Genomic DNA, 24219 nt, shown 5'->3' on the forward strand with positions numbered 1-24219 from the left:
AATAATAGTACAAGAGAAAAGCCTGCTTTCCCACCAGACTTCTCGAGAACCGGCTCCGCGATATGTTTCAACCCCAAGATCGGCTTGTCGACAAACCGTCTTCAAATCACAGTTCCATCCTCCTCGTCATCTACTCTACAGATACTGCACTCTTGATATAACTTTCCGCAAAACTCTCTAACAGTCATCTCGGCTCCCACGTCAGCACCCACAAGATGATTCTTCGCACAATACCACATCCATTGTCCCCCATACTTCTCATCCCTCTTCAGGTAGTTCTCCCCAGGACTCCAAGTGTCCAAACTAAACGTAATCTGTGTGAGCTGCGGGCCTCGTGGTACCGTGTCCGAGAAATCCGTGCCCAGTAGCTTGAGCGACTGAGAAGCGTGGTACCAGATCCAGAGTGGGTTCCAGAGGGGATCACCGAGGGCCTTGGCGTCGAGAGTGAAGGTTTGGACAGATGACATGTGTTTGAGTTGTTCGCGCATGCGGCGGCCGAGGGTCCAGGATGAGGAAGTCATGGAGCGGGGGTCGGTGACGCCGAGCATGGAAGATGTGGTGACGAGTTTGAGAGAGCAGTTCTGAACTTTGGACAGGGTAGTGGGCGAAATCTCCCATACTGGGGTGTAGTTTGTTGGGGAAAATGGAGATGATGATGGAGAGGCGGCAGCTGGCCTGTACGTCTGTGGGGTGACGCTGAGGTGAAAGGTCTTGCGCTTGCAGATCATGTCCATGTATTCTCCATAGACTTGCTTGTTTGCTAGAAGGATGGTTTTACTCTCTTGCCGCGTTCCTGGAGACGTGGATGCAGATGACCAGCGTGCTGGTCTCATCCAATCCAATGTTGAGCGCTGGAGTTCGTTGTGCGCTGGTGGCGGGTATGCAGGATCATCGAGGAAGTGCTCATACACCATATCTCTAAGTTCTTGTGGTAACTCAAGGAATGGGAACGGCTTCTTGCTTTGGTATTGCATCTTACGATACTTGCTAAGAGCGACAAGGGACAGTAGGGGGAGTAAAAGTGCCAGTAGGGTCACCCAGCCTTTGAGTTCCAAGCCAGCAAGAGCATATTCCGAAAGGCCTGCCTGCCATCGTGACAATGCGCTCGCCTTTGTCAACGTGGACGCCATGACGACGCTTGTAGTAACGTGTGGGGTACCGTTTGATCGGGTGTGCAATACGCGCTAGTGGAAACTGTCCAGGGAGAACAGCAGGCCAAGGGCGCTGTCCAACTTCCCTTGCACAACGAAAACACGTCGGCTTACGGGTACTGCGCGATACTGAAACAGTGGCCCTTCCTTCGCATACGAGGATGGCTAATTGCGGGGCGTGTCGATCGGTCAGACGAAGAGTCCGAAGGGTGCCGCGTTGTTCGCTCGTTCGTACAGTGGGATCGTGCGCAAATGCGTGATGCAAGGTCGCGCGATGAATCAATATGAACCGATGTGTGTTGGTGCAAGTGGAAGGTGATGGAGGAATGCGCGAGTGAGGAATATGTAGTTGAGGGTAAGGTAACCAATATTGATGCCTTGCGAATACGACTTGAGGAGGCAACCTGAAACGGATCGCCTTACGCCGCAGCTGCTAACAACCTCTCAACACAGCCACATCGACATCCTCATCTACGGGTGCCACATCATCAGACATCTACCATGTCCGCCGCACGCACGATGCATGTCCGTCTCAAATTATGAATTGCTGGTAGGGATGGAGATCACATACATGTCAGCACAACCCAGGCCGAGCTCTTGTACGAATGAGCTAATCCCCTTAGATTCGTCTGATGCCTAGTAAGATGCACTCCAAAGGCACATCATATTCGACATGATGGAACGCTGCAATTCGGAGTCCCAGTGACTGGTTCTAGATTGTCTTCCAATATTCATCTCGACCATGACCATATCCAGCGCAGGGCCGTATTTTTGTTCTATCTACCCTAGGCGAATTACAACTTCCGCGTTCTCGCCAACAACCATAGGAGAAGACACAGCTGATGCAGATCGTTGGGACGGAATAAGATGAAGAGATAGTCGAGTTGATTGGAGAGTGGAACTATGGCCAAAACGCGTCTACATGCAGGGTGAGGTGGCTAGCACCAGTACCAAGCACAAAATCTTAGCCACACCAGTGAATCCTGAACGAAGTATATACGCGCATCCCAGAAATATCAATCGGTCTAATTTTGGTTTTGATATTTCGGAGTTTCGGGTCGCCCTCTCCCATGTTCAGTCTTTGCAGCCTATCCTTTTGGCTTTGTGACGTCTTTTCAAGACCAACAAATCGCTCTGAATACGCTGCTGCCTACATATTGTGTTAACGAATGTGACTTGTTGACCATCGTATACTGTTGCGGCCACCACGTATCGAGACCATTTCATTACATCAGTCCCGGTAACCACTATCAAGAGAGCCACGTTGTGTTAGATCTACGAAGTAATATGTTCATTTCTTAGACATTACACACTATCGACGTACTAGGCATACCCCTGATTACCATTCGTCTTCGCTGCCACGGCATCATAACAAGCACTAGTATCCAAGCTGACCCCTAACCGCACCAGAGGAGAACTGTGCAGTGTGTGAATCAGTGAAGAAACCCTTGGGGTTTGCTACGATCTGCTTCACGTGGAACCCGTCGGCCTGATCCTTTCCAGTTGCCATGTTGATAACGCCAACTTTGAAGGGTCCCTTCAAGCAGCCAACGGAGGTGCGGCGCTCATCTGGACCAGAGGGGTTCGGGAAGGCCTGGGTGATGGTATATTAGTAGTTGTCTTAACCATTGTGGTGCATGCAAGGAACCCGAAGATAAGGGAGAGAAAGGGGATTGTACTTACGAGCCTCGGTGGGCCAGCTTTGCCCTTGGCAGCCTCGTGGATGTGCGTCGCGGTAAGCGCAGGCGACGCATACTCTCCGGTCACACCGCTCAGAGTGATGTTGTAGCAGATGGTGTTCTCAGCGATGTTGATGCCGTATTTGAAAAGACCCTTGGCACCGGGCTGACCGGGAGCAGGGGCGCCAGTGGTCGCGATGACCTGGTCCGGAGTCGCCTTAACGACATACTCTGCGTCGAAGTAAAAGAGCTTCTCGTTCTTCTTCCAGCTGTTGTCGTGTGAGTTCCATTTCGTGTCCCAATCCTTCTTGCAGTCGCTCTTGTAGTCGCTCTTGCTACCTGAGGGAGCGGCAAAAGCAAGGGGGGTCGAGATGAGAGCGAGAAGGGCGGGAGTGGTGAAATGCATTGTGGATGGTGTTTGAATTTGAAGGGTTGTATGGTAGCTTTGCAGGTTTTGGATGTAGTGGAGGAGATGTGAGTTGCTGATGGAGAACACTTGAGGCCATTTCGTGCTGTGCTTTATACGTTTACGGCTCTCCACTTCTCACTCAAAGCACAGCTTCATTTCCCCTTTGACATGGTCCGATGACATCGGTGGACGGCACAAAGTGCCCCTCACTCGGTGGTACACTCTTGGAGATGCATGCTGGTGTCTTGGTGAAGTCCTGACGGTAGGTTTTGCCAAGCCAGCAGCATGTATTTGAGATAATCTCCGCCATGGCCGAGCTCGAAAAGGATACGGAAAGCGTGACCAACAGTGTAGGTAGTGGTCTTGGTATTTTCGATTTGCTGACAACATGCCTAGACGAAAACGGTGAGGCCTGATGTGGAAGCAATCCGCTATGTGATTCCGACCAACAAGAGTGGAGGCGCATCGAAATCTAGTGTGCACGTCCAATGATCGCAACGCTCAATCGTGCCGTAAAATCCACCGTCCACTGTCTTGGTAACGGAGTTTTCCATACTTTTGTAAGGCGAGCTTGCATCGATCAAGCCTGTGATCGCCCCCAAGATATCGCCTAGCTATCTTGGTGCGGGTAGAGCAAGATCCGTAGTCCTACCCCAGCTCTCAATCAGGCTTAATCTTTCACCAAGACTTCCTTTTCAAGCCATGATCCACATATCCGCGTGGCTGTGCACGACACAAAGGGACGCCGTGCCCAAGGCGCCATCATATACCGGTCTCGATGCGGGCCTAACCTAACTTGTCAGGCGCTATCGGTACCTCAAAACGTCGAAATAGATCGCGGGGTCTCGATTGATGTTCGCGTTACTGCCCGCAGCGGAAAAGTTTAGTGAACTTTCTTGGGTATTCTTGGCTGCAGTGATGTGGGAATCCTGGAGGAACGCCGCTCATCTCCTGATCTGCTCAGGGTCATGCATCTGAGTCTGCTTACAATCGAAGTTCACGACGCTATTGAATGCGCTTCGTGACCCGTTAGACTTTGATGTGATGTTGGGGATGGAGAAGGCCCGTTGGCTTGAAACAGATGGAATGACATCACCAGTCGGGCACCTGCCAAGATCCCAGAACAGCGGCTTCTTCTCCGCCTTTTTCACCCTTCACCCTTCTTTCCGCGCGCTACCGAGTTGTTAACCCGGGGTTCGGAAGACTAGCGACAAGACTGCCCAGGCTGTTTATCATTTCAGTGCTTGCGCTGCTGAAAGTCAAAACACTTCGGCGAACAGATTCTGCGTATGTGTGTCGGTTATGCGGTACACTTCAGGCTTGGGAGCCTTTTTTGTTTGCGATGTTTTCTCGTTTTAGAGTGTCTTTTCGTCACGCATGATGTGGATTGCGGAAGCTCAGGCTTAGGGATGCTGGGCGAATAAGCCGAGTCATCCGGCCAAGCATCAAGCAATTCCTCAATCATGAAAAACCCTTGGAATATAATGCGATTCTGCTACGTGGACAATTTTTTTCTGTGGATTCTTTGCCCCTTCTACAACACTTCCAAATCCGCGTGACTGACGAACCATGTCCCGTTGTTAGTATCAATTGTCAGATTGGTCTGCACAGTCTTTCCCCCCTTCAAGCTTCCACTCTCCACAACACCACCCGCAACAGGTCTCTGTAACCTGTTCTCGCCACTTTTGACCGTGAAGTTCGCAATAGGAATCTCCCAGCCATTCCTCGTTACGACAGTTGGCATACCGAAGAAATTCGCTGTGAGTTCTTCGTGGGAGAAATGCAACTCGAAGTAACCACGGTAGTATAGATCCTGCCACTGAAGTTCAGCGTTGGCAGACTGGATGATAGAAGAGTAGTTGTTGGCGGTTGCGAGAGTAATGTTGGCGCCGTAAGGGCAAGGAGACGTGACGGCTGAGCCAGCGAATTCGACACCAATACTACCTGCGCCGGTCGCAGAGCTGTAGTTCTTTTCGTCGAGCCAGACGAGGTCGCTGACCCAGGATGCGTGGCTGTCGCCGGCAAGAAAGATGTTGTTGTTGATGTTGTTGCTGTACAAGTGGTTGAGAGTACGGTTCTTATTTGCTTGGTACCCATCCCATGCATCGTAGTTCAGGGGGTTTTCTTCTCCATACGCAGCGGATTGATTGACGCGCGAGAAGACAATCTGAGAGCCTACCATACGCCATGTTGCGCCGCGTTCGGCAGACTCAGAAAGACTGCGGTAAAACCAGTTTTCTTGACGAGAACCCATTAAGGAACGGCCCGCATCGTTAGAGATGTCGTGCACGTAGTCTGTGTTCCAGTAAAGATCAGTGATGGAACGGTCGTATTGACGGGTGTCAAGCATCATGAGATCGACAAGTTTGCCAATGGAGACTAAATATGGGTGTACGAAGTCAGTGCATGTCTCACATCCAGTTCGTACAGGGACACTTACAAGAACGCCAGATGCGGAGATTGTCGTCCATGTCGACTTGGCGAATTGGCATCCATTCATAGTAGGCTCGAACCGCATTCATCTTGCGCTGGTCAACAGATACACCGCCGTCGCGGAGGAAGGAGTCTTCGGTATTGTTGAGTTCAGACATGCCGTCGCGGTAAGTATTATCAGCAACCTCGTGATCGTCCCAAACAGGAATCCACGGAAACTGCTCGTGGCTAGCGAGCAGGTCAAGATCAGTTCGGTATGTAGCGAGCCTCCTTCGATAGTCGTAAAGAGTGAAGATCTCGTGGTCTGGCTGGGGAATACGGTCGATCGAGTTGCCCCACCCGTAATCTCCATTCTTGTACTCATAGATGTAGTCACCAAGATGGATAACGTAATCGACAGAGTCCTAGTCCTGAACTCAGCTCAACGTATGTAGCATCATTGCCATTTTGACTTACCTTGCGGGCAACATTTCCATAAGCGTTGAAGAAACCAAATGGATAGTTTGCGCAACTGTACACCGCAAGACTGACATCGGTGATATCGTCGTCGGCATTTGGTGTAGTCTTCGTGCGTCCAAGAGGACTCTTGTTCTCCGAACCACAGACATTGAACTGGTAGTAGTACGTGCTGTACGCCTTCAAGTTCTTGGCTTCGACCTTGACGGTAAAATCTACGTCAGAGCTGGTGAAGACCTTTCCGGAGTCGACAACCGTGGAACCGTTCTTGTTGTCGTAGACCTTGTACTCGACGCACACCGGTGCTTTGGAGATTTTGACGTACTTCTCATTGTCATGGTCGAATAGAGGCGCGTACCCTGTGACCGTAAGGTTGGATTGCGAGTTATCGCTTTGAGGAGCGACACGGGTCCAGAGGATGACGCTGTTAGGGTATGGGTCACCTGAGGCGACACCATGGGTAAAGCTCAGGCTAGAGGCGGCATAGCTGCTTGCTGGGTCGTTCCTTTTGACCACCTTGTGAATGGAAACACCAAGAGCTGGGTCTGAATGCGGGTATAGGGAGTCAGTATATGTCCCACGCGCACTTCATACAGGGACATTACTAACGGTGTTCTGAAGGCGAACGGTAGTTGAGGTTCTTCGACCAGCTAGCGCTAGCAATTGATGCCAATGGCAGCAAAGAAAGATACTGAAGCTTCATATTGACAAACAGCTGCTAAGTAGAGCGCCGATCGAACTTGCAAGCCCAAATTTACCGGCTCTCTGGGCCTTTTTGTAGCTTCAAGAAAGTTGAGCCATTTTCGAGCTATCCGACTCGAAGTAAGCCATGCCCATGTATTCGCATGTTTTTACTGCGTCATGCCTGCAGGAACTTCTGTTCCTGAGTAGCGGCATCCCAATCACAGCTCGTGGAGCCAGCATGCTGCCATGCTTGTAGGGTAGGCACGGGATGGTGGGATTCGCGGTAGCGGGGCGAACATCGCAATGTAGGAAAGTTGAGGACGCAACCCAGTAGTCATTCGTCATCAGCAGAATTGCAGCTTTTCTGATTTGCTGTAGCAGCTGGGCTACAGTAGAGATGCAGCACGGCGCCGGTGCACATGCGTGAGTGCTCTGTGCCTATTGGTCAATATGGGCCGCAGTGGATAAGCTTGCCCTGTAGTAAGAAAAGCTTCCCAATACTTCGCGGGTCGACTTGGATAGATTGAGAAGGTACATTTGTAGATCGAAAACGGTAAATAACAGTGTCTACCGAGGTATGATCAAGATAAGTCATGGTTGAGAGCGGAAGCGAAAGTGGCGTCGAAAGGTCGGAGTACACAGCTCCGCATGTTATCTTACGCGACAGGCTGTCAAACCGCTCCGAAGCAACACCGCGAACACTTCCAGAACACTTCCACCTCGTGCAAACAACCTTTACACGAACAGCTTGTATACCCAAAACCCCACGTACACAATTATCGCAAGTACCGGTCGACACCACACAGGCACTTGATCTCCCGCTTGCCACAGAACCCATGTTTCAATACTTGTCCGCGGAGCACCGGGCGTGAACAGCATAGCATTTTTCGCTCCCTCGGTGCGTCGCTGGGCCGCATGTGCATGCTTGAACATTTCCGTCTCATATTTCTCGACGTACTGGCCAAGAGCATTCACCTGGTCGACTCCTTCACTGGACGAAGTTGACGAGCTGTATGCTACGATATGCTTGGTGAGAACCATAGCATCGTTGAAAGCCGTGTTAACACCGATGCCTGCAAATGGAGTCATGACATGCGCTGCGTCGCCTAAGAGCGTGACGCCTGGCCTGTGCGGCCAGGTGAATCCTACGGGAAGTTGGTAGAGATTCCTCCACACGATTCCCGTTGTCGCTTTTTCGATGGCGTCCAGAAGCTCCGGTCGCCAGTCGTGCAATGACTTCCTCAATACTGTTTTCGCTGACTCGATGTCGCTCTGGGCATCGAAACCGCATGTTTGAGTGAAGTCTTCTGGATGCTGGCCGTAGTAGGATACGTAGATTGACTCATCGGAGAGCTGCTGTATAGCTAGAGTCTTGCCGTCCGAGTATGCGAACACGCTGCCTCTGTTGACAAGTTTGTACACTTCTGGTGCTGTGTGCTCGGCATTGGCGATGAACATTGTCCAACCACCTAGACCGGAGTAATGAGGCTTCTCCGACGTCAATAGATTGCGAGTCTTGCTGAATGCGCCGTCACAACCCACGATCAGGTCGAAACCATCCAACACATCTCCGTTCGCAAATATTAACCTTAGTCCCGTGCTGCACTCTTCAACACGCGACAGCTTGTATCCCCAACGAACTGTGTTAGGAGGTAGGCTCTCCATCAGCATTTTCCTCAGATCCGTACGATCAATCTCCGGTGCATCACCTGAACCTCCTTTTACATCTTCCGTCTTCCGGCCACCTCTTCTCAACCACGTTGTAAGATGTTTATCGGTGACCAGCAAACTCTCGCCATCGTAACGGGCGTACTTCTGGAACTCGTCCCACAGGCCTGCCATCCTAATTGCAGCGAGGCCTGTATCGGCGCGCAAGTCCAAGGTACCACCTTGCGAACGGTAATTGATCGAGCTTTCGGCTTCGAAGATGATGGTCCTGCAGTCGCACTGGGTGAGTAGCAGCCGTGCGAGTATGCAGCCGCCGGGACCTGCACCGATAATCGCTATCTTAGGTGCCATCTCCTTGCCGCCTCGTTATGTGGGTCAGTGTTGTTTCAGTCAGTAAGGCCGATGATTAGGGTCGAAATACATTGTTCATACCCACCTGCTGCTTGGCTTAAGAGCTTAGTTAAGGCTTGTTGAAGCTTATCCGTCAGGCCTCCAATGATGCAGCTGAAATGTGCCTAGGATCGGGCAATACGAACTGCGGTTGCCTTGTGTAACATGGAGCAGGAACGTCGGCCCTTCGGAGCGAGGCGGAAGAGCGAACCACGACTTCAATCGAGCGAGTTTCACAATCGCGATAGCATGAGGAGCTGAAGCCCAAATATGCATTGCAGTAAATATATGCAGCATTGAATGTATGTGCAGAATAAAGGAGGAAAGATATGTACAAAGAAGTAGTCCCTCCACAACTACTTGATTTTCAGTCACGCTCAGAGATGACAACGCATTTAGCTCTGGCTCAGGCTGTACTCAGTAACAGTGAGCTTCGCCTTGTTACCAGAGAAAGGCTCAGTTCCAGCACCGACACTAGTCAAGATCTGGCTGCTAGGCAGACCATGCTTGCTCGTGATTTCCTTAACGAATGTCATCAAGTCGCCATTAAAGTTGTTGACCTGCTTCTCTGCAACGAAGCTGAAGACGTTCATCTGTCCGTTCTTTCCGTTGTACAATTTCCAGGTGTTGCCAGCAAGGTTGACGGTAGCAATGGGGCTTCCCGTAGCGGAAATGGGACCAGCACCACCAAGGGCACCAACCCAGATCATGATCTCGTACTCTGGGGAGCCGTCGACCTTTGAAGAGGTGAAGAGGTCGTAGGAGACGTTTGCGACAAGGTCATCGCCTGCGTAGGTCCACTTCCAGACGGAGGGGAGAGACTTGATGGAAGAGACTGCCTTCTGGGTGATCTTGGTGACGACGTTGGCGTAGGACTTGACGTGTCCAGGACTAGAAGCGGATTTTGTCAGTGTTGGAATTAATAGCAGAGTGAGAAAAGGACATACCCGCCAGTCCAGGACCACGATGTGTGCCACTTGAGGGACCTGCCGCTGAGGCCGTCAACGCCGGTGCATTGAGAACCAGAGGTGGCATCGGCTTGGCCCCAAAGGTTGTTGTAAACGGTGTAGTCACCGGTTACGGTGCTGTCCCATTGTCCGCAGTAGTCCGCACGCTTCTGGATGGTAGCGGTAGGTACAGCGAGGGCAAGCGATGCCGTGCTGGCGATAAGGAGTGCGCTGAACTTCATATTGAAATGTGGTAGAAGAAGTAAGATGTAAGGAGTGTAGTGGTCGATATGGATGTTAGATTCAAAGTTGGATATTTAGGTAGGCTTCGATCATGCTTAAGTACAACGCCAAACATACATACGAGCCAAGGAGATAAAAAGAGGAGAACGTGCCCACGGAGTATCTGTAATGGTAGTCTACCTCCGTTGTTTCGAAGGTATGTACATGTCAAGCGACTATTCCGAAAGGAGCCGTTACTCCTCTCCAGGGTGTCCCATGGTCAGGCCGCGTACTTGTCGATCACCCGAGTAAGGTGTGAGGGCTACCTGGAAGATTGGTGGATTTGACAGCATACTAGCGATAATATAACCGGCGGAAGAACCCCAGAAACCGATCAGCTATGAGATCTTCACATATGGCCTTGTTGGTGATGTGCATCGATTCTGCGTTGCGACGGTTATGTTCCGAGGCGATGGATCCCTGCCCGGCAAGTCAGGGTTCTCCACAAGTCATGCCATGCGCCTGAAACATTTCGCCGATGCTTGATGAAGCCAATATAAACGTCGGTGGGACTAAGGAAATGAGGCCACAATAATTTTCCGGCGCTCATGCGTGGGATCTCGACCTGACGTCAGCCGGGCAGTCTCTAGTCGGTACGGACGAAAGACTCCTCTACTACGAGCGATCGAAGGAATTCCATGTCGCCTTCATTGCCGGTATCGCAAAAGGATTTCATTGTGGGCTGCAAGTGTTAGAGACGAGCGAACAAATGTAACTTGGGCTACTCACAGTGCCCATATCACCCTTCCGGTCGACCTTCCAGGTATTGCCCGATTGACGGATTTCCTGTTGTACGTAAAAGGACTCTGGATCTGATGCTTTCCAGAAACCAGTGAGCTTCCTGGTCACCTTCTTCACTGTCTGTTCCGTGTTAGGCATGATCGGTGCGTCCAGCCATGATTGAATATTCTCCCATTTCTTGTCCGGTAAGTCCCATCTGCCGCCGTCAGATGCCTGCATAAGCACATCTACACTGAGTTCTTCGACATGGGGGAAGTGCTGAAGCATTCGACTAATGGCAACCGAGGCAGCGTTAGGCTTCGCTGCCTCACCAGGGTTGATTCGAGCATTTCCACGCTTGTCGATGAAGACGGGTGGGCCACCGTTCCACCAGTCGTAACCGGGCCACAGGGTCAATCTCAGCTTCTTGTTCCTCTCCATTATTGGGAGTAGTGCCAAAAACCGAGGCGAAACTTCGTCGCGTGTCGGAATATAGTAACCATGAGCCCCACGTAGTTGTCTCTGAATCTCCAGCGTGATTCGCGGGGTGCCATCATCGCAGGCACGCTCTGCTTCCTCAGCAAATTCGGTCCCTAATCGTTCAGCTAGGATGTTGCTGAGGGGTCGATTCTCGGGGGTTGAGAGTGCTACAGATATTGTTGGATCAAGACGGTGTTCCAGGCACTCTTCTCGCAGCTGCCGACAAGTGGCCAAGATGTTCGCAGGCGGACGAGAAGGCAGATAGATACGCGTATCGAGGTAAGTGTCAATGGCGCTTTGGCGTGATTTGTACAGATTCTGTGTATCCTTGGTCGAGGTTGATGTGTAAACGTATTGGGGTAGAATAAGGTAGCCAAGGATCTCGTCACGCAACTCGCGCGGAAGAGCCAGAAATGGTGAGTGAGGAGTGACAGACATTGTTGTTTCAACGGACCGTGATCATGTGCTTGGGATTTTGTTACAACGTTGAGTGTTGGGGCTCTGAGGTACGTATATCTAGCGGTGGCAGATTGTTTATGTTGCAGCCTTGCGGAGCGGATTTCCGCGGTCCGCACATGGTCTGTGAGGCTGTCGAAGGACGCCTGATCTTTCGACACATTCCAGAACATTACTTTCGGATGAGCATTCTTAGGCACGGCTGCTTCGCAGTGGGGTCATAGGGCTGTTCCGCGAACAAATATCGCGGTGTGCGCTCCAGTCCATGCTCACAGAGATGCACAGTGAAAGTAAGATATGACCTTGATCGTCGCGGAAACTTGATGTCATGCTGAAATTACTACCGGCAGTATGGGTACTGGAGATGCAATTGCTAAGACGATGTCGGTGTTAGGGGGGCGTTTTCACATGCGGCTGGGGCGCAGATGCGGAGATCTGGGGATGGTTCGCAGAGTGGGATGACATCGTGCAGGGTCTAAGCGGGGCGTGTTTGCTTTGCGGCTCCAGCGCAAACAACCTGGCGGGTTCGAGCTTGTGATTGAGGCATGCCAAACCTCACCGCCTACCACAGACATGCGTGCTGATCTCTGTGCCTTCTCTCCCTGATATTCATTCAAACATCCACGCCGATACATGACAGCGTCACGTCACATTTTGATGGGTGTTGCGTTGTGTTGCCGCTGTTCCGCGTACTCTCCAGCGCCCATCTGAACTGATGCGATATCCTGTATCAACCAAGGCTCGACAGAACAGATCGCAACATTATGGCAAACAATGGCAGAGCGCGCAAGGTTTCCGAACAAAGGGAACCGTCGAGAAGACAGTTGCGCTCCACAAACGGAGTGCGTCCTCTGCCTGAAGCAAACGCGTCAAGTCAGGTACGTCAAACTTCACCTGCAGCCGCCGCTATCACACGTCCCCTTGCTCCTGTCTGAATGCTCACATGCAATAGCCTGCATCCATCTTTGCTAGTCCCACGCCCTCTCCACGTCCAGCAGCCGCGACTACCTCATCGAACCCTTTCCAGCCTACCACTCATTCCTTCTTTGCACCCGAAGAGGCGACATCTTCAACCCCGTTGACACCTTCCCGACCCTTGTCCCCACGCGACCGCATACACAGAGAGAACTTTCGGCGTGGACCGGGGGCGACCGATAGAAACTCGCCCTGGGCTTCTACATCACAGACTGCTACAGCCCAAACACAAGACGGCCAAGATTCAAATTCAGCCGATTCGTACGAACGAGATCTTGCTTTCGCGTTACAGTACAATTGGTTCGGTGAAGACGATTCGGACTCGTTGGGAGAGGAGGATTTTGACCATCCTGCAACTGTTCCCCGTCTTCACTCGTCGCGCAATCACCCTGAAGACCACGACTTCGAAAACGCGCGAACCACCTCATCAGGCATGCACTTTGTCAGGAGAAGACCTCGAACAGATCTACCTGCGCCCTACCACGTGTATCGCGGCCTTACGGAACTCAATGCTCGGAAGCGATCACTCGACAAATACGAGGGTGTCGACGAGATGGATGTTACACACTCCTTGCAATGCAAGGGTGCCACTGCCGTCATGCTGTACAACAGTGTCAGCCCAAATCCCAACGCGAACGACATCTGGCCCGAATGCCGCAGCTCAGCAAAACTACCCGCCAAATATTTCTTACTAGACCAGAATAGACAACCTCAGAATAAACAACCTGCATCCGACTTGAAATCAAAGCCTCGTTCATCCAAAAAGAGTGGTAAGAAAGCAGCAAAGGCAGCAAAGGCTCAGCCAGATAAAGGGTCGCAGGACCTTCTTCCTGATGCCCCAATTTATCGCCCCGAATGGAAACTGCCTGTGGAACTAGTGGAGCTCATCGCGGAGCACCTTGACCGTGACGACATCAAAGCACTGCGGCTTGTAAGCCGCGAGCTGAACCGATATGTCTCGCAGGTCATCTTCCAGACAGTCGTCGTTCCCTTCAACACCGAGATATACGGTATGCTGGGACAAGAAACAAAGCCTGACCTCAAGGGCAAAAAGCGAGCAAGAATAGATAAGCCTAGCTATTCGTGGAAAAATGCAAACGGAGACGAAGTGTATAATGGCCATGGCCTTGATGTTTTCCGCGGCTTTGGTGGACACATCAGGAAGTTTGGTATGAGTTTCGAAGTCAGTGAGGACTCACTCTCCATGCCGCCCGTCAAGTCACTCACAGAGAGAAAGACGAGCTTTTGGGGAAGTTACGATTGGCCTTACGAACAATATCGCCGCTTTGCTGCTGTCGCCGGCCTTGAGACTGCCGCTGACGAAACACCACGAATGAAGACAGCATTCTCCGAGCTCACCAAAGTCAAAGAACTAGCATTGTCCCTTGACAGTGGCCTGGGGTGGCTAAACGGCCCGGACAGATCCATTCGGGCACGTGTGTTGCATAGACCTCCCCAAGTCTTTGGCACAACCAAAGCTGTTCCAGATCGCAGAGCGCAAGCTCAGCAGGAACTTTGGAAACACATTGAAGCATGTCATCAGAACGATGCCAGCGAAGTCAAGCTGGCTATGTTGTACAGGATTGACGGACAACCCGCTCTTTCCAAGCTGAAAGAAGCCAACAAGCTAGCAGACGTGCAACCGCAAATGCCCTATCTGGATCCTCAGCTTTTACGCGCAGCAGTTCCTTTTGATGCTGCTAACATCCCTGTTCCCCCTAGCTTTGATGACCCATATGTCCTGGACCAGTTTGTGTCAACACCGTCACCTTCAGGCACAGGCATTCTATTTTCGTCGACCAAATTGCCATCGGAAGGGGCGCAGCTTGTGAACCCTGTCATACCTGCCAACCTTACCACAGCACAGAGGGAATGGTTGTTAGAGACTGAGTGGGCACAGCGGGCCTTCATGTCCTCGTATTTGCTCTCTGTCATCGACAATCCGATTACATTCCAGCCAGTACACACTTTCAACGTTTCAGGACTCTCTGATCGTTATCTGCCAATGCTAAATCGTCCGGACTTCTGGGACGCACTGCCCAATCTTCGTAATGTCACTCTCATGCTAATACCAGGCTGGCGAACAGTGGAGAAAGACGAGGCTGGCTTCGTGGACACGCCAAAGACCAATCCAACCCAAAGCATCGGTGTGCTTTTCGACCTTCTACATGATCATATTAGTTGTCGGTCGAATATTCGTCATTTGAAAGTCGGTTTCGTCACTGGAGGTGAGCATGCCGAAGGACTTCACGCAAGGAATAAGTTGTTGTTCCCTGCTCCCGTTGTGGATCTGCGAGTTCGTGCACAACCTTCTTCTTTCCACCCTACAGGGCTGGTTTCAACCGACGCCGCTTGCTTGGAAGAATGTTTGCTACGACTCCCTCATGTCGAGCAGCTAGTCTTGCACAACTGTTGGATTACACCATCAGCTTTGTTGCAATTCGTTAAGTTACATGATCGCCATAAGCTGCAAAATTTGGTACTGGATTCCGTATCACTTACGGCTGTGTTGCGCCCACCGAATGTCAACCCAAACAATGTAGCTCATCAGGCAGCAGCACTTCAGAACATAATGCCGCCACCTGGAGTGGGCGCATTGTTGGGTGCTGTTGGTGCTCATGGTCCGCAATTGATGCCAAATCAACCGCAGTTCTTACATGCTTATTTCCAGATGCTCCAGATGCAACTTCAGCATCTACAGGCCAACGCAGCTGGCATCCAACACAACAACAACATTGCTGCTTTACAAAATCAATTGCAGCAGCAAATTGGACAGATCCAAAACAATCAAGGACATCAGCATCACCATCAAGGTCAGGTTCAAGGTCAGGCTCAGGCCCCGACACAACCGCAGGTACAACACCAACATCCTGGGACATTTGCTCAGCACTTTGCGAATGTTGCCCAGTTGGCTACTCAGATCCATCAATTACAGACTCAGATTGCTACAGGCCAGGCTCAGCCTCCACCTGTTGCCGCGCCAGCGAGCGGACACACTGCTGGGAATCCACAGTCGATACTCAAGGCACAGCCCCGTGAAGGCTCTTGGATGGACATTATTGATCAGATCTCACCCGGCACTAATCTCTCTGACTTTGAGTCAGATCATTCCAAAGCCGACAGCGATCGTATCACCTCACTGCGATCGATCGAGTTTGTTTCTTGTGGCTATGCAAAGCTTACTCACGCGTCGTTTGATCAACCTGACATCGATCCTCGTAATATTGCAGCCATGTTGCGCAACCCAGCATTCAACAAGCGAGCAATCGCTCTGTCTCCCGCTATGCTAAGTAACAAGTGGGCTTATTTGGGAGAGATTGTGCAGGAGATTGAGCCTTCCGAGCTTGCTGCGCTCAATGCGGGTTGGAATTTGAGTACCGGCTGGGATGATACTGAAGCTGCGCAGGCTGTCGAGTTCGACGGTCTTCTCGCTGGTGGTACAGGGCGTTTCACAGGCATCATACGGCAATCGGATAGAGTTGTCGATGAGGCTTCTACGAGTTAGTGGAATGCGCTTGGACACTCTGATCTTGTTGCATGTATGCTGACAAGTGCTCTAGGTCTCTGCGCGCTTTACTCACGGTTTCAAAGGATTGAACTGTGATGAAACGTTAGCATGAGTGCTTATGAGCTGTAATACTACGATGCTTGTATAGAGTATGGAGTTCAATGTTGGTGGTCTAAGCCATTTTCCTAGAAATGTGTACACTGACGGTTGGAGTTCTGTAGTTGTGGGTCACCTGTGTTATGGGAGACGGTCCTAGTCAGACCGAAGGTTTTCTAAGGCGACCAAATCCAACCATGTACAAGATATGAAAGATGCATGTAATAGATAATCGGAAGAATCCAATACTGCGATGCTTCCCACAGGACGTTCAATCTGGTATGGTGACATCAGCCTACTAGAGGGTGCATGTCTTACGCCCTGGTTTCGTGTTGTGCTTCTACCAGCAGATAATGTAGCGAGTGTCTTAACGGTGCAGTATATATTCAGGGACATTGCAGGACATACTCTCTTTCTCTATTCAGGCCATATATATCTCTCTAAAAAGAAGAAGTCATGTCTATTCGCATCCCCTATATCTTTAACTCTCAACCAATCATCTCCACTCATCACATACCCTCTACTCAAAACCGGCCGGCTCGACCACTGCGGGGAAAGCCGGCTCACCAAGCCGACTCGTACAAGCTGCCTTCCAGTTCTTTGGTGTATACTTATCCACGATAGCTTTAAATGCGTCCAGCGTGCAGAAAGTAGTATCGCCCTCTAAATGCTTACCGGGAGCTTTGCAGCCAGGTATCTGCATAATCTTGTCATTGTAGCGGAGGCGGACGTAGTAGTCGTTTAGCTGATCGCGTTGGGCGGGTGTGAGATCGGTGATGGGTTTACGTGCTATGCCTTCTGGTGCGAGACCGGAGTCGGATGAGATTTTTGTGCTGCCGAAGAGGGAGGACCACCAGCTTTGACTCTTGGTGGCAGTGTTCTGTTCCGTAGGAGTAGGTGCTTGCTCAATGCCAGCAGGGTTTCGCTTTCTGAACATTTCAACGGCGATGTGGGATGTGAATGGGGGCCACTTTTCGCCGTCAAAAGCGCCGAGAGATGTTAGGACACCGGCTAGTGTCGTATCGTGGCATCCGGACATCTAAACGTGGGTGTGTGAGATTAGGGCATATCTCACATGTAGTTGGTACAAGGACACTTACAGCAAAGCGGATGTTGGTTTCGCCGCCTCGACCCTTGCCTAACTTGCCGTCTACGCCTCCAACTTCTACAATGCCAGAGTTGCCATTGCGTTCGACGCTGCCGACCATTCGCGAGGTGATATCACCCATCAAGCCACCAATGCCGAGCATTCGGTACTCGGAGGACTCATTGTAGCCTTGGTACCACTCTTCAACCGCAATCTTATCAATGATTGAGCGAGCCTTGGGGTCATAGAACTCTTTTGGTAGCTTGGTTTCGGGCCCATGTGCATCTGTAGCATTGAGGGTGTCCATTATACCTGAGAGTCGAGGGTGAGAGTCCACGGCTACCTTTTGCTGCTCAGGCATCCACTTGGAGAGGACCTTGGTGAGGTAACGCATGTCATTTGTGTCGTTCCAACGCTCAGCAGCGCGTTGCGCGAATGCTCGACTTAGTTGAGCAAAGCGCCTACAGCTAGCATCATTGGGAAAGAGTGTCTCATCAGCTGGAGTTCTTTGAATGATGGTTGGTGGAGGGAAGTCAGCAGTTCGTGCTGATGGTGGATAGAAGCCCCAGAAGGCTTGTTGAACAGACTCCAGGGCACGTGGAATAGGTGTCGCGCGCAGGTAGATCATATCGCTATCTGAGATGAGCTGAGGCATGAACTTTAGTTGATTGACATAGAGATGGCGGAGGCGCTCTCCTAGGGCTAGAGTTGTCTCACGGCCCTTATCAGTAAGTTCACCGGGCTGGCATATGGCATCAAACTCGCCCTGAGGGCCCGATGCGATAACAGGGCCATCATCCATGCCAAAGGTTTCGAGGCGGCGTCGGTATTTGAGCTGATCCCATTTCGAAAAGTCCTTGGTATTCAGGATTATACTAGTGAGTTGTCGGGCGGAATTGCAGTATGGCCAGTAGGGTGGCAATCCAGTCTAATGTTGGTGTCAACAACCGCATTGCCAATTCGTGATGCAGACGCCTACATTCTGAAAGCGAGGTGATACAGGACTTCTTTCGCCTAGATGTATACGTTAGTATCCAGGCTTATGGATGTGTCGGTAAGATGCGGAGGAACCTCACCATGGCGAAGTAGCTAGTGTTTCAGTCAGCGGTAGCACAAGGGGATGCTACATTATTGGTGCTTACGATTTGTACGAGCTGTAGTTCAAGCTCTTTTGGATAAAGCTTATCGAGCTCTTCCTGCGAATAGAACTGCCGCGGTATCAGGGTAGTCATCGCGCGCTCTATCAATAGATCTGGACGTAAGAATTGAGAGAAGAGGGTATGCTTGGATTCTCTTCTGCACTAGAGATGATGCACAACGAGGTAGAATCGGAACAGAGACGTTTCTCGAGAAGCCCTCAGTCACGTGCGGCGTGCGGACGTCATGGCGTCTCATTGGTCGGAGGTATTCCGCGTAGTATCGCGACACTTGCACGCGATTTGGAACAGCACCCATCCCCGCGTAGGTCAGGCTACAGAGAGCGTTCTATCGAGTGTACCGGACCTCTCCTTCTTCTGGACTGACAAACTTGCGCTGATGAGAGCTTGATTTGTTTTTGCAGGTGTACAGAGGCTTGCGACAAAAAGTTTCTACTGTACGAGCTAACCGTCGTCCCCAGCGTTCGTACCTCCAACACTCGCAGGCTTGTTACAGCACTATGCTAGGCGCATACGTGTGTCGGCAGTGTCGAACACGTCTATCTCGACGCATCGCCCCCACCCGAAGCCCTCAATGGCAACCTAGAGCCACGATCGTTTCGCTGGCCGGCCACAAACCAAACGACAATGCCGAACCATTGCGACAAGAAGCATCGGCCCCAGCGAAGGAAGAGGAAGAGTCTGCACAAGAGGCGAATCGCAATGGACCTGATATAAACCTCTCAAATCCACGAATCCGCCAGCCCCTCTCCCGATACTCCAAACTCATATACGACGATACAGAAAACACCCCGACATACACTGGTAGCCAAGGGGAACGTGCATCTGGTGAGGCAGGCCAGAAGAGGTTGTCACAAGTGGAGCGGGCTCATGCTGATCCCGTGCTCGATGCCCTTTACAAACGGAATATCAATCGAGCCTGGCAGTTGTTTGAGAGCATTTACACCGCAAAAGACTGCAAGGCTCTGGCCGAGCCAACAGATCGTGATTTGCAGTTGCTGAGTGAGGACAAGATATTTGCGCGCCTCCTCAGAGCCGTCACACGTGCCTTTTGTGAGGGCAGAACCAACTCGGTGACCCCAACCAAGGTCCTCTTTAAATACCAACAACTTGGCATTGCTCGCCCTGATTATTGGGTGAGGCCGACAATAGCTCACTTGACGCTTGAAATCATAGCGGCTGTGAATTCACCTTCTGGGGCGAAACGAGACCTTCATGCACTGCTCCAAGAGCTGTTGTCCGTATGGCGGCTTTTCTTCCAATGCGTGGGACCAAAGAATGGTTCAATGGAGTCGATTAGTACCGAATGGAACATACCAGGCACCGAGGCAATCCCGGAGATGCTTGACGAAAAGCAGTTTAATATGCGCTTACAAGGGTACATACCTAACTATGTCGCGAGTCCTGCCTTGGCCTTTTGCGCCGTCTACTTCTACAACATCTCGGACGCGTTAGACCCGGCGACACACAAGCAAGCCGCACCTTTTCTGGCTTTTCTTACACGACTACTCGCCGGCTCGTTTGTAGACTCGATTTTCATATTTACACATAGCCCGGATTTCAAAAAATTGCCGGAAGATGTACAGGACCAAGTCATTCGAGAGATTAATGCTGTGCCCGGGAAAGCCATGGTGGCTATCGGAAAAAGTGGTGAGACTCTTGGAGCAGATAACACCGGTGATGCGTACTCCAACTTAGAAGCATTCTTCATGAAGACGATAGCGCGTGCAGTCGAGACCAAAACTTCAGCGACTGCACTGGACGGTATTTGGAAAGAAGTTGAGGAACAATATACCACGGAGAACAAGATTGCTGCCATACCTCCGTCCATATACAACGCCTTTCTTTCTGGGTACATGACTGTTTTCCACCCACAACGCTCCGTTGAGATCTGGAACCACATGATTGCCCACAATGTCAAGCCAAACATGCATTCCTGGGTGGCGCTTCTGGAAGGCTGCGCAAAAGCAAAAGACCTCAACGGCTTGAATGCAATGTGGCAGCGCATGTTGAACACTGGTCTTGAGCCCAGTAACTATGCCTGGACGACGCGTATCAATGGCTTGGTGTCTCTGAAGCAGATCAACAAGGCCTTTGTCGCAATGGACGATATGGCCAAGCGCTGGGTTGCAGCAGAGAATGCCATCAACAACGCCCAGGCGACTGCCAAAGGACAAAAAGGTCCGAAAAAGTCATCGTTGAGCAAGGCAGTCAACACATGCACAAAACCCTCTATCGAAGTTGTCAACGGTGCCCTATCTGCCATCGTACAGTTCCGTCCTAGAGACATGAGCCACGAGAAAAAAGTAGAATTCGTTCAGAAACTCCTTACATGGTCGAAGAACTTCCAAATCAAGCCTGACGCCATAACCTACAATTCTCTTATAAAGCTCTACTTAAACGCAGGCGATAGATCCACCGCCTTTAGAATCCTCTCGCAGATGGAAAAGGATGGACTAGAGGGCGACGCGGCAACGCACGCAATGCTTATCAGCGCCGCATTTGACAACCAAACCTTTGACAACCTATCCGAAGCTCAACAAACTTCGCGCATTCTAAAGATGCTTGACGATCTGGAAGCCAGTGGTATCAAAATGAACGACTACATCTACTCTACGGCCATTGATCGTCTGTTGAAGAAATACGCCAATCATGCCGCTGTGCGCGCGGTCCTGGAACATATGGCCAACAGAAAATTGATTCCGAGCGTACATGCTTACACGTCTATCGTCACACACTACTTCCAATCCGAGCCACCTAACATATCTGGCGTTGATGACGTCGTCCTCCGTCTCTTCAGCGCACCCCGTATGCCCAGCGACAGCGTGCTCTTCGACCGGCTTCTCGAGGGGTACGCGAGCTTCGGTGAAGTGGGCAAGATGATGAGTGTACTCGCGCGTATGAGCAAGCGGAAACACTTACCTGGTTGGGGTGCTTTGATAGCTGTTGTCAAGGCGCTAGCAAGAGACGGAGATTTTGATAGGGCGAAGACTATTGTGAGGGATGTTGCTAGGGGGGAGGGTGTGGCAAGGGGCGGTATCCTAGGGGATCGGAAGGGGGAGGCTATGTTCACAAGAGTGGTTCGCGAATTGGGATTTGGCGAGGAGATAATGGGAGACCGCATAGGTGGTGAAGGGAGGGGTGGTGTCGCGGGGCTGGAGGGAAGTATGTTGAAGCGGCAGCTTGAGGCTTCGCAGTACGAGATGGACTCCGAGAGTGCGCAGTACGAACAGCAACAGCAACCATCGCCGGTCATCGAGGATGGTGGCAACAGTACGACTACAGGAACGGGGCGGGAACCCGGTAGCGTGGATGAGGAGGATATCCATGGCTTCTTGACCAACGAGTCCGAAGTTGGACATAGGTAGTGGTGAAAAGCTTGGATGCTCTGTGCATATCCATGTATTATGAAATGCCATCGGTACTTTGTCTTCCAAGAGTTTTGTTTCTTCTATTTTTCTCTAAGGGTTCTACCACCCAGTGTCAGGTCGCCACCTGAAGAACTTGGACCACTGCTGCTTACCATGATATTGATTTGCAAGACCGACTTTTGGTGATTTCCAATGTAATGGGTCGGTCTATAGATGAGCAGCTCCTTACTTGAACGAGGTAGGCAGTGCAACCCATAGAGTTTGACATTCTTTGATAAGATCGCTAGTCTTCTTCACGACTCAGGACAACGATTGAGTTCAGAAATGAGGCTTAACAAAGTCATCCGCGGACGGTAAACAGTAGAGTAGCACCTTACGCGAAACCTACTATCTGTTGCCATCGTAGTACTCACCCAAGTTCCACTTTGAGATTGTCTTCTTTGAAACAGACGTATTGCATTAAGCTCACCAAGACTGAAGATCCGGGGGGATACATGAGGCTTGCTGTTACTTTGACAGGTAGTGCACCGACCTTTGGTTCTGGGTCCGAGCATGACGAGACGCGTGTCGCATCAGAATGGCCTGGTCCGTCTCGAAGACTTGACTTGTTGCGCTCTGCATAGGCCGACTGGTCTTCGGCGTGGAACACCGTGAAACAGACTCTGTTCTGTAGCTCTATGGGTAAGAGTTCAGCCAGATATTGGGTCAGGGTCTGAGAAGGTCTGGCAGCCGGGTCTAGACTAGACCCCTTTCATGGTTTGGGACGGGCCGATAAGCGGTTGCAATTCTCTTTGGTTCTTTATGCGTGCTCGAGCCTCTGTCGAGGACGATGCTGAAGCTGTTGCGGATAGGAGATGGTTTGCCTAATGCTTCGTGCGTGTGCGCGGACCAAGCGGACGGGCGGCATGCGGCTCGCTGGGAATAAGAAACAGACTCAGGCGCAGCGAACTAGAATGCTGCGGCTTGCCAATTAGGACATCAGGAGATTAGAAGCAGTTTGGCTACAAGAGAGGTTCCCTTTGTTGACGCGGCCTCTTGAATGGCACTTGAGAGACGCAGATGAGGCGCCAAAGATAGCACACTGGGAGATGTCGGCAAATCTGATTTCTCATCGTTGCAGGCTGGATGCTTCAGAAGATCAAAAGGCTATGATGGATTGTATAAGGCCGGCCAAGTGGTTTTCTGCCTTGCATAATCTCTGCCAATGCTGTGTCTGACAAAGACTTGTAGGCATGGCCTTGCAATCAAGACCGGTGTAAGCCCGCGTGTAGTATTACCCTCAACGCCTCAGATGGCACTGCTTGCAGTTGTCTCTTGCAACTGTCTAGGCTGGATAATATTTGTCCATGTGCAGGTGCATGTTGGTGACGCGTCTTTTGTACAGCCTTGCTCGAGCGCGAAATTTCTGCTGCTGAAGAAAGATGCGCAGTCTAACTTGGCTTGAAGTTTGCCGATTATCGGTATCGCGTGGACTGACTCTGTACCTGCGATGCGGATCTGATAGGCAGGGTCTGTCTTCATCTTACCATGGGTGGCTAGTTAGACAGGAAGCATGAGCGGTTTTCAGCGGGTTTGATTGGACAACAGGACCCCCGCGCACGTCGAGAAGTGGCAGCTGTGACGTTGTTGACTCAAGACGAGTGTTTCAAGAATTGAAGATATCGTGGCCAGTGGATTCGGGGAAGCAGGTAGTGTTGAGTTGCTCCATGGGACTGGGACGGAGATTGCCGGAACCCAAGTCCGACTCCGCTTGAGGGAGGGGAGAGTGTAGATCAAAATTTACGGCCGGGTAGAATCTTGCGCTGACAGGCTTGACAGGTGTGGGAGAAAGCTGGCGCACGACAGAGATGGATGTGTCGACGGGACTGGCGCCGGCAGGTTGTCCGAGAGACATGCTGACGTAGAATACTAGCAGCAGTTGTACACAATAGGGTAGCCACACTGGCGGACGGTGGTACGGAGGGTGAGCCACAACTGCGCCAGGTAAGTGCATACGAGGCCTCTGGTAAGAAGCTGAAGATTAGAGATGCATCGAGACTCTGCGTCGTTTGCACCTGCTTTGCTAGTCGGTATGCAGCCAGAATGGGCGCCCAAGCCACCAAGCCGGTGGGTTGTGGCTCGAGGGCTAAACGGCCTGGCAGTTATTCGCGCAGGATAAGTGTGAATGGACGGAAAGGAGCCGGGGGTCGCAAGATTGGCTAGAGAAAGTCAAGTATGACAGCACAGCCTCAGTGGTGGTGCAGCATGGCAGGGCGTGATTGGCGTGTCGA

General features: G+C 51.3%; 9 protein-coding genes across 9 annotated transcripts; 2 read left to right on the forward strand and 7 right to left on the reverse strand.

Annotated features, from left to right (window-relative positions):
* Positions 1–101: 101 nt before the first annotated feature.
* J4E82_001544 (uncharacterized protein) lies at positions 102–1130 on the reverse strand (the record flags this gene model as incomplete). Its single annotated transcript, XM_051727854.1, has 1 exon — positions 102–1130. One exon carries the CDS (start codon positions 1128–1130, stop codon positions 102–104), a length of 1029 nt encoding a protein of 342 aa, XP_051592209.1.
* A 1399-nt stretch (positions 1131–2529) lies between these two features.
* Positions 2530–3236, reverse strand: J4E82_001545 (uncharacterized protein; the record flags this gene model as incomplete). Its single annotated transcript, XM_051727855.1, has 2 exons — positions 2530–2745; positions 2835–3236. 2 exons carry the CDS (start codon positions 3234–3236, stop codon positions 2530–2532), a joined length of 618 nt encoding a protein of 205 aa, XP_051592210.1.
* A 1537-nt stretch (positions 3237–4773) lies between these two features.
* On the reverse strand, positions 4774–6831 carry J4E82_001546 (uncharacterized protein; the record flags this gene model as incomplete). The annotated part of the gene is made up of 4 exons (XM_051727856.1): positions 4774–5618; positions 5680–6076; positions 6129–6673; positions 6738–6831. The coding sequence occupies 4 exons, from the start codon at positions 6829–6831 to the stop codon at positions 4774–4776; spliced, it is 1881 nt and encodes a 626-aa protein (XP_051592211.1).
* Positions 6832–7547: 716 nt separating this feature from the next.
* Positions 7548–8831, reverse strand: J4E82_001547 (uncharacterized protein; the record flags this gene model as incomplete). Its single annotated transcript, XM_051727857.1, has 1 exon — positions 7548–8831. One exon carries the CDS (start codon positions 8829–8831, stop codon positions 7548–7550), a length of 1284 nt encoding a protein of 427 aa, XP_051592212.1.
* Positions 8832–9265: 434 nt separating this feature from the next.
* J4E82_001548 (uncharacterized protein) lies at positions 9266–10059 on the reverse strand (the record flags this gene model as incomplete). The annotated part of the gene is made up of 2 exons (XM_051727858.1): positions 9266–9761; positions 9818–10059. The coding sequence occupies 2 exons, from the start codon at positions 10057–10059 to the stop codon at positions 9266–9268; spliced, it is 738 nt and encodes a 245-aa protein (XP_051592213.1).
* Positions 10060–10685: 626 nt separating this feature from the next.
* Positions 10686–11737, reverse strand: J4E82_001549 (uncharacterized protein; the record flags this gene model as incomplete). The annotated part of the gene is made up of 2 exons (XM_051727859.1): positions 10686–10781; positions 10829–11737. The coding sequence occupies 2 exons, from the start codon at positions 11735–11737 to the stop codon at positions 10686–10688; spliced, it is 1005 nt and encodes a 334-aa protein (XP_051592214.1).
* A 782-nt stretch (positions 11738–12519) lies between these two features.
* Positions 12520–16235, forward strand: J4E82_001550 (uncharacterized protein; the record flags this gene model as incomplete). The annotated part of the gene is made up of 2 exons (XM_051727860.1): positions 12520–12633; positions 12708–16235. The coding sequence occupies 2 exons, from the start codon at positions 12520–12522 to the stop codon at positions 16233–16235; spliced, it is 3642 nt and encodes a 1213-aa protein (XP_051592215.1).
* Positions 16236–16854: 619 nt separating this feature from the next.
* J4E82_001551 (uncharacterized protein) lies at positions 16855–18653 on the reverse strand (the record flags this gene model as incomplete). The annotated part of the gene is made up of 5 exons (XM_051727861.1): positions 16855–17373; positions 17435–18349; positions 18401–18435; positions 18498–18510; positions 18564–18653. 5 exons carry the CDS (start codon positions 18651–18653, stop codon positions 16855–16857), a joined length of 1572 nt encoding a protein of 523 aa, XP_051592216.1.
* A 1211-nt stretch (positions 18654–19864) lies between these two features.
* Positions 19865–21946, forward strand: J4E82_001552 (uncharacterized protein; the record flags this gene model as incomplete). The annotated part of the gene is made up of 1 exon (XM_051727862.1): positions 19865–21946. The coding sequence occupies one exon, from the start codon at positions 19865–19867 to the stop codon at positions 21944–21946; it is 2082 nt and encodes a 693-aa protein (XP_051592217.1).
* Positions 21947–24219: the final 2273 nt, after the last annotated feature.

Source organism: Alternaria postmessia, assembly GCF_024291825.1.
Source record: "Alternaria postmessia strain BMP 2775 chromosome Unknown scaffold_6, whole genome shotgun sequence".
NCBI classification, from domain to species: domain Eukaryota; kingdom Fungi; phylum Ascomycota; class Dothideomycetes; order Pleosporales; family Pleosporaceae; genus Alternaria; species Alternaria postmessia.